The sequence below is a fragment of the Coregonus clupeaformis genome, chromosome 3 (genome assembly GCF_020615455.1).
Source record: "Coregonus clupeaformis isolate EN_2021a chromosome 3, ASM2061545v1, whole genome shotgun sequence".
In the NCBI taxonomy this organism is placed as follows: Eukaryota; Metazoa; Chordata; class Actinopteri; order Salmoniformes; family Salmonidae; genus Coregonus; species Coregonus clupeaformis.
In genome coordinates this window covers 32,943,812-32,953,290 of record NC_059194.1, presented here as the reverse complement: position 1 = coordinate 32,953,290, position 9,479 = coordinate 32,943,812, and the positions used below count along the sequence as shown (strand labels likewise).

At 43.3% G+C, this 9,479-nt stretch overlaps 1 protein-coding gene across 4 annotated transcripts in view; it reads right to left on the bottom strand.

Annotated features, from left to right (window-relative positions):
* Window positions 1–9,479, bottom strand: part of LOC121545412 (slit homolog 3 protein) — a 194,543-nt gene that overhangs the window by 43,836 nt on the left and 141,228 nt on the right. For all 4 annotated transcript variants that reach the window (XM_045208274.1, XM_045208277.1, XM_045208280.1 and 1 more), the window contains 5 exons: window positions 7,371–7,442; window positions 6,906–6,977; window positions 5,075–5,146; window positions 2,782–2,925; window positions 154–317 (listed from right to left, as the gene is read on the bottom strand). In XM_045208274.1, the coding sequence (XP_045064209.1) occupies window positions 154–317; window positions 2,782–2,925; window positions 5,075–5,146; window positions 6,906–6,977; window positions 7,371–7,442 (524 nt within the window). The remainder of the gene's footprint in view (window positions 1–153; window positions 318–2,781; window positions 2,926–5,074; window positions 5,147–6,905; window positions 6,978–7,370; window positions 7,443–9,479) is intronic.

Here is a 9,479-nt window from a genome sequence, read left to right as displayed (position 1 = left end):
GCGGAGGAGTAAAAGGTTGCTGGTTGCTCTGTTAATTGAGTTTATGGATATGCACTGTCCTCGCAAGGAATGGTAATGTTGGTGTTTGTTTGTGTGTGTATGTATGTATGTGTGTGTATGTGTGTGTGTGTATGTATGTGTGCCTGTGCCTACCTGTGCAGCGGAACTTCTTGCCCTTGACCTGGCTGATGCGTTTGTTGGCCAGGCGGCGGGGGTGGCTACAGCGGGCTCCACTGGTCTCAATGGGGTTGTCAAACAGATAGTCAGCCAGCCACTTCAGATGGCAGTCACACATGAAAGGGTTCTGAGCCAGGTGGCTGGTGGAGAGATTATCAGAGAGAGAGATGGCGGGATGGAGGGAGGGAGGGAGGGAGGGAGGGAGGGAGGGAGTAAAAGATAGAGATTGCGCGAGGGCGTAAGAGAGAAAGAGAGACGGAGAGAGAGCAAGATAAATATGGAGGGTGGGAGGGAAAGAGAGAAAGAGTGAGAATGAGAGACAGAGTGGGAAGATTTAAATGGCTCACACAAGTTTGTGAGAAATATATCACATACAGTATTACCATACCATCATAACATATAATGAATGACTCCTTTATATACATGAGATAATGTCTTTATATGGATGACAAATATTTACACGTGTCATTTTATGCATGACAAGAATATGTGCTACGCGCTAACACAACAAAGTAATATACTCTAGATAAGTAACATGACATACTCTGTGGCTTCCAGCAGCCTCAAATTATTGTCAGATAAAAGGGAAAAAATTTCAAAATAGCAAAAAAACTTCAAAAATAGATATTATAAAAATTATAATGCCTTTTAGCAGACGCTTTTATCCAAAGCGATTTACAGTCATGCGTGCATACATTTTTTGTGTATGGGTGGTCCCGGGGATCGAACCCACTACCTTGGCGTTACAAGCGCCGTGCTCTACCAGCTGAGCTACAGAGGACCACATCTCTCTGCTATTTTCCAACGTCGTATATATTGGTTTTCTCTTCTAAGTCCTCTGCTTACATATACACTACCGTTCAAAAGTTTGGGGTCACTTAGAAATTTCCTTGTTTTCCATGAAAACATACATGAAATGAGTTTGAATAGGAAATGTAGTCACTGACAAGGTTAGAAATAATGATGCTTACTAGAAATAATAATTGTGTCCTTCAAACTTTGCTTTCATCAAAGAACCCTCCATTTGCAGCAATTACAGCCTTGCAGACCTTTGGCATTCTAGTTGTCAATTTGTTGAGATAATCTGACGAGATTTCACCCCATGCTACCTGAAGCACCTCCCACAAGTTGGATTGGCTTGATGGGCACTTCTTACGTACCATACGTTCAAGCTGCTCCCACAACAGCTCAATAGGGTTGAGATCCGGTTACTGTGCTGGCCACTCCATTATAGACAGAATACCAGCTGACTGCTTCTTCCCTAAATAGTTATTGCATAGTTTGGAGCTGTGCTTTGGGTCATTGTCCTGTTGTAGGAGGAAATTGGCTCCAATTAAGCGCCATCCACAGGGTATGGCATGGCGTTGCAAAATGGAGTGATAGCCTTCCTTCTTCAAGATCCCTTTTACCCTGTACAAATCTCCCACTTTACCACCACCAAAGCACCCCCAGACCATCACATTGCCTCCACCATGCTTGACAGATGGCATCAAGCACTCCTCCAGTATCTTTTCATTTGGTCTGCGTTTCACAAATGTTCTTCTTTGTGATCCGAACACCTCAAACTTCGATTTGTCTGTCCATAACACTTTTTTTCCAATCTCCCTCTGTCCAGTGTCTGTGTTCTTTTGCCCATCTTAATTTTTTATTTTTATTGGCCAGTCTGAGATATGGCTTTTTCTTTGCAACTCTGCCTAGGTCAGCATCCCGGAGTCGCCTCTTCACTGTTGACGTTGAGACTGGTGTTTTGCGGGTACTATTGAATGAAGCTGCCAGTTGAGGACCTGTGAGGTGTCTGTTTCTCAAACTAAACACTCTAATGTATTTGTCCTCTTGCTCAGTTGTGCACCGGGGCCTCCCACTCCTTTTTCTATTCTGGTTAGAGCCAGTTTGCGCTGTTCTGTGGAGGGAGTAGTACACAGCGTTGTACGAGATCTTCAGTTTCTTGGCAATTTCTCGCATGGAATAGCCTTCATTTCTCAGAACAAGAATAGACTGACGAGTTTCAGAAGAAAGTTATTAGTTTCTGGCCATTTTGATTCTGTAATCGAACCCACAATTGCTGATGCTCCAGATACTCAACTAGTCTCAAGAAGGCCAGTTTTATTGCTTCTTTAATCAGCACAACAGTTTTCAGCTGCGCTAACATGATTGCAAAAGGTTTTTCTAATGATCAATTAGCCTTTTAAAATGATAAACTTGGATTAGCAAACACAACGTGCCATTGGAACACAGGACTGATGGTTGCTGATAATGGGCCTCTGTCCGCCTATGTAGATATTCCATAAAAAATCAGCCGTTTCCAGCTACAATAGCCATTTACAACATTAACAATGTCTACACTGTGTTTCTGATCAATTTGATGTTATTTTAATGGACAAATAAATTGCTTTTCTTTTGAAAACAAGGACATTTCTAAGTGACCCCAAACTTTTGAACGGTAGTGTAAGCTGAAAAGAAACCATGTGTGTGTGTGCAGACTAGCATGCTAAGGCTTGAATTCAACATCTATGGCTGCGTGCAGGTCGTTAATCTGCGTTGGGTTGAATCCTGTCAGTGTTGATGTCCTGATAGAGTGGGGTGTGTGTGTCTGTGGCTACTCACAGGGTCTTGATGGAGCGGAGCGGGGCGAACAGGCCCTTGCTGATGGTCTGCAGCTTGTTGTCATACAGAGACAGAAGGTTGAGGCTCTGCAGGTCCTGGAAGGTGTTCACTCTCAGACAGTTGATCTTGTTAGCGTTCAGTAGCCTGAAGGAACGAGACAAACATAACAACAACATTTTTAAAAATCTACTGGAGCGAAGACACGAGGCAGGCTCATACAGACTGAAGATGAATGCGTCCCAAATGGCACCCAATTCCCTTTATAGTGCACTTAATAGGGGGGCATTTGGGACAAATGCGAAACAGGTCACAGATCCACATGGGGTGTTAGGACCTAATGTTACACCTGTCATAGGTGATCAAGGCAGTGGATTGTTAAGGCTTGGGTAGCATGTGTCTCAGAGGTCAGACTGAGGCCGTGTCCCAAATGACACCCTATGCACTACCTTTGACCAGGGCCCATAGGGCTCTGGTCAAAAGTAGTGCACTATATAGGGAATATGGTGCCATTTAGCACTGATCTTTGACAGAAGTGTGCTGCTCACTCCTCTCTGGTCAGAACCACATTATCTCAGGAACCACAACAAATCCCTTTCCCTAGCACACAGATACATTGTCAAAGACACATTCTCTCTGGTCATCATGCCTAAAGCCATAACCACCTTTTTTTTTTTTTTTTTTTACTTTAACCGTCAGAGCAAAAGAAAGAAGCAGTGACTCTTACTTTAGAGCAGATAGTAGCCTGGTAGAGAGACCATACGGAGACCAGGAAGTCTGGTGCAGGGTTGGACATAGCCATAGAATTAGAATTACATTTACTTGAATGTGCGTTCTAGTATTTCTATTTCTATGTGCAGAGCTATGACGCTATCCTTCCCTCCATTCTGTCCATTAGCTAATGTAGCCAAGTTGTTAGGTGGCAGCCTTGGTTGTGTCAGATCTACTGTGGCATTTCTACCATAACTAGCTCGCCTGGTAACCTCTGCACATCTCTCCCCCTCTCTCCCCCTCCATTCCTCTCTCTCTCGCTCCCTCCGTCTCTCTATATATCTCTCTCTCTCTTTCTCCATTTTTTCTCCCTCTCAGCCTACCTGACAGTTGACTAATGTTGAGCAACGTTAGTTAAATTATTGAGAGGCATTCTAATGAGGGTTTGTCGCAGAGCAAACACACGCATCGTTAGGCTGCTGCTCACAGGAAGAACTAATTACATTTGGGAGGGATTTGAAACCCAACTGGAAAAAAACAGCGATGAAAGAATGAAAGAAAAACAATTCAGATTTTCCATGGATTTTCGGAATTGGCATCAGAGTGTTTTTATTCAAAATTCAAACTAACTTGTTAAAGAACAGGCCTATCCAATCCAGGGCCTTATTGTAATGGCTTAAACGTAGTAGGTAATTTAAATCATTAGCGTCGATGACAAGACAGACAGGGTGAATCGCTGAGCCATACCAGCCAGTGTGCTGTACTGCTAAATCATTACAGTGTGTGTGTGTGTGTGTGTGTGGGGTGGGGGGTGGGGGGGCTCTGATATACTGGAGAAGCTTTGATTCGCTGATATACCAGTAAGAGAGAGGAGAGACCCCAAACATCCTGCATTTCTCCATAATTCAATCCCCCTCCATCTTCTAAATCATTACAGTGTGTGTCTGTCTGTGTGTGTGTGTGTGTGTGTGTGTGTGTGTGTGTGTGTTTCAACAAGCACCAACAGTCAGCAGCATTAAAGAGCAGCAGATTTCCTTAAATTAGACCATTAAACACAGTCATTATGTTTGAGCTATGTTTCCATGTCTACATCAATATAACTAGGTGTGAGAGATCTGCTTTGTAATCAGGTCCAATTTAAATGCTAATGATGTTGCGTGAGGCGCTCCCTCTCCGACCCAAATGGTCCGTTTCAGACTCTAAAAGGGTTTCGAACACTCTCGGCTTCCTTGTGCTTGACTTGGTTTTATGAGGGGAAATGCAGAACATTAACTATTGCTCTTCTACTGTGATCGGTATCATAACCCTCGGCCAGAGTGAACTAGTTTATGCAACACAGACACACACACACACACACACACACACACACTGGGAAGGCATGCTGAATAAAAAAACATGCACATACATGCAAAGGCTATGCAAAAAAGGCTTTGAGGAAACATAAACTTTAAATATAACAAACCCAACAAACCGACTGGGTGGAAAATAAGTCACACAAACACAGAGTTGTGGTCATTACAACCAGTTCATAGAGCTTCAGTACAGTACAGTACAGTATAGTATAGTATAGTACACATGTACTTACAGTAGCTGAAGAGAGACAAGCCCATCAAACAGTCCCTTAGGAATCTCAGCTATCTTGTTCCCGTACAGGACCCTGTAGAGACACATACATTTATACTGAACAAAAATATAAACGCAACTTGTAAAGTGTTGGTCACATGTTTCATGAGCTGAAATAAAAGATCACAGAAATTTTCCATATGCACAAACATATTATTTCTCTCAAATTTTGTGCACAAATTTGTTTACATCCCTGTTAGTGAGCATTTCTCCATTGCCAAGATAATCCATCCACCTGACAGGTGTGGCATATCAAGGAGCTGATTCAACAGCATGATCATCACACAGGTGCACCTTGTGCTTGGGACAATAAAAGGCCACTCTAAAATGTGCAGTTTTGTCACACGCAATGCCACAGATGTCTCAAGTTTTGAGGGAGCGTGCAATTGGCATGCTGACTGCTGGAATGTTCACCAGAGCTGTTGCCAGATAATTTAATGTTCATTTCTCTACCATAAGCCGCCTCCAATGTCGTTTTAGAGAATTTGGCAGTACGTCCAACCGACCCACAACTGCAGACCAGGACCCCCACATCTGGCTTCTTAACCTGCGGGATCGTCTGAGACCAGCCACCCGGACGGCTGATAAACTGTGGGTTTGCACAACCAAATAATTTCTTCACAATCTGTACACAATTCCTGGATGCTGCTAATGTCCCAGTTCTTCCATCGCCTGCATACTCACCAGACATGTCACCCATTGAGCATGTTTGGGATGCTCTGGATCAATGTGTACAACAGTGTGTTCCAGTTCCCGCCAATATCCAGCAATTTAGCACAGCCATTGAAGAGGAGTGGGACAATATTCCACAGGCCACAATCAACAGCCTGATCTCTATGCAAAGGAGATGTGTCGCGCTGCATGAGGCAAATGGTGGTCACAACAGATACTGACTGGTTTTCTAATCCACGCCCCTACCTTTTTTAAAAAGTATCTGTGACAACAGATGTACATCTGTATTCCCAGTCATGTGAAATCCATAGATTATGGACAAATGAATTGATTTCAACTGACTGATTTCCTTATATGAACTATAACTCTTATATGAAGTAAACTCTGAAATTGTTGCATGTTGCGTTTATATCTTTGTTCAGTGTAGCTTTACTTACTGTGTGTGTGTTTGTATAATACATGTGTACTATCAAGTTTCCCCCTTTATTCCCATTCCCAGCCTGACAGTACATGACATGTACACTTTGCACATAATACTTAATGAAACCCCGAGCAAATGAATCTTCAGTCTCTTTCAGCCTGGTGCTGTTATTGGCATCAGGCCGGGCCTCCAGACAAAGAGGCTGTGTCCCAAATGGCACCCTATTCCCTATATAGTGCACTACTATTGACCAGTGCCCGTAGGGCACTATGTAGGGAATAGGGTGCCATTTGGGATGCAAACACAGACAGAGGAAGATGAATTCCCTGTCGTGTCTGCTGATTGGCTGGATTAATATGCATGGGCCCGTGTGTCTGCCGTCGGCTGGTGTCTCTGTCACATCGACACAGTGATTTAAATGGAAGTGTCCGCTGTGTCCCCGCCGCCGCAGATGCCAAGCCGCTGTGTTGTGCTGTGTTAGATGCTCAGCCCTAATTTGCTTTCCCCTGCTCCACCTGGCTGTCCTGCCATTTTAGAGTCAGCTGTCATGGAGAAGCGCCGTGCCTCCCGCCACCGGACTCTAATTGTCTTGTTTGCAATTATCGGACGCCGGCAAGACCGAAGAAGTCTTTCATTATTTCTCCACTGTTGTCGCATGTGTGTGTGTGTTTGTATTAAGATGCAGGTGGGTTTCACTTACAGTGAAGTCAGGGAGCGTAAGCCAGTGAAGGCATCGGCGGCAATATCAGAGATATGATTCTTGCTCAGGTCGCTGGAAGAACATTGGTGAGAGAGAGAAAGAAAGGCAGAGATTGGAGCAAAGACATTGTGATGGAAATGGTCTCAGTTCAGTCACAACGAATGTCCCAGAAATGTCTAACAAATTGCATGCAGAATACATTAAAAAGGGCAACAGGAGGAACCTGTGTGTGTGTGTGTGTGTGTGTGCGTGCGTGCGTGAGAGAGAGCAGTCTTACTGCCACTGCCATCCCATATGCATTATTGAACAGCAGTGTGTGTAATTAGAGCTGAAGGTGCAGAGAATGCTGGACACTGTTTATGTGTATATATGTGTGTCTATGTCTCGCTCTGTTTTCATGTTAGGTTTCTGAAATTAAGAAGGTGGAGAGCGTTATCCCAAAATGCCCTGGTTAGACAGACTCACATCCTCTTGAGTTTCTTGTATGGAACGAAGGCTCCAGCAGGAATGCTCTTGATCAGGTTCTGCTCGAGACGACTGAATGGGGGGAGGGGGAGAGGCAGAGACAGAGAGAATAGCAGCAGGTTACTTTAGGGGTAAATATCCTGGCCTCTCAGCTACATATACAGAATGCATTTTATGGAAGAAGGTGTGTGTGTATGTGTGTTTGTGTGTCTATGTGTGTGTGGTGTGTGTATGTGTGTTAATGTCCATGGCCTCTTCCTCCTCCTCCTCCTCCTCCTCCTCTTGGCCCAGTGGGCTCTGTTGTCTGGAAGATGGAGGATGGAGGTGGGCTGCTGTGGTGGTGCGTGTGGCTCTGGGGAGGGGCTGGGTTGCAGTGCAAGGCCACTCAGTACTATGGACAGACAGGGATCCAGGGCCACAGAGCTACTTGACCAGGGTCATCTGTCTCACTGAGTGATGGGACCTACTGCAGCACCCAAGCGCTCCTCTCCCCCTCCACCCCATCTCCCAGTCCCATTCCAACCTCTGTCCCCCTGCCTTACTACACCACCATCCATCCATCCTGTCTTGCTGGCCTGGGTCCTAGTGAGGAAGGCACTCGGGAGGCTTGTGTGTGTGTGTGTGCATGTGTGTGGGTCCTAGCGAGGAAAGGACTCTGGAGGAGGATAAGTACACTGAGCAGTGTCCATGCCCAAAACCCCTATCTCCCAGAGTAGGGTTGCAAAGGGAGGGTATATTACTGGAAACGTTTACCAGTAAACTACCAGAATTTGGTAACTTTCAAGGAATATATAGAATTTTATCAGATGACATCTAGTGACCTTTTTGGGCACTTCAGATTATCCCACTGGGCACACATTGTTTGAATCAACGTTGTTTCCATGTCATTTAAATTAAATTACGTTGAACCATCATGGAACAGACGTTGAATTGACGTCTGTACCCATTAGGAGGCGTCTGTAATTATCTCTGGCCCTCTGTGTGGCCTTATCACATGTAAAATATATTTTAAAAAATCAAATAAGATTATTTTAAAATACAAAATAGAATGACAAAGCTGTAAAGCATTATCCTAAATATAAACCATCAACTTAGTGAACGTCATTGATGTTTAATATGAGGGTTTGAGCATGAAATATCCTTTATATATTTTTTTACACACTTTAATTTTTTCCCCTATATCCAACATGTGTTCGTTGTAAATGTTTTCGGGCTAAACTGCTGGCAATTGTGAAAAAAGACCATAGTAGGAAGGGTTGCAGAGTTAATTGAAAATAATACCATTGTTGATTAGATGCTTTTTCCATTATTTAGGCTATTTTCTCTTGAACCATATGGTCTATCCACTAGAAACTCATGGACATGGAAATAAAAAATGTATACAAATAGTGGCAAGCTATGGTAACTTTGGTCATTTCTACTTGAATAACTTGTACAAATGTATTAAAATATAGTATTATACTATACTGCATATAAATACATTTTTACAAATTATTCAAGTTATTCAAGTATAAATTACCGGTTAATTACCAACATTACCGAACATTCTGGTAACTTTGCTAAATTACAGGTAGCTTTGCAACCCTAACCCAGAGTGATTGTATACAGTGGCTTGCGAAAGTATTCACCCCTCTTGGCATTTTTTTTTTGTTGCCTTACAACCTGGAATTGAAATACATTTTTGGGGGGTTTGTGTCATTTGATTTACACAACATGCCTACCATTTTTGAAGATGCAAAATATATTTTATTGTGAAACAAACAAGAAATAAGACAAAAAAACAGAAAACTTGAGTGTGCATAACTATTCACCCCCCCAAAGTCAATACTTTGTAGAGCCACCTTTTGCAGCAATTACAGCTGCAAGTCTCTTGGGATATGTCTCTATAAGCTTGGCACATCTAGCCACTGGGATTTTTGCCATTCTTCAAGGCAAAACTGCTCCAGCTCCTTCAAGTTGGATGAGTTCCACTGGTGTACAGCAATCTTTAAGTCATACCACATATTCTCAATTGGATTGAGGTCTGGGCTTTGACTAGGCCATTCCAAGACATTTAAATCCATCATTCCTTCAATTCTGACCAGTTTCCCAGTCCCTGCTGATGAAAAA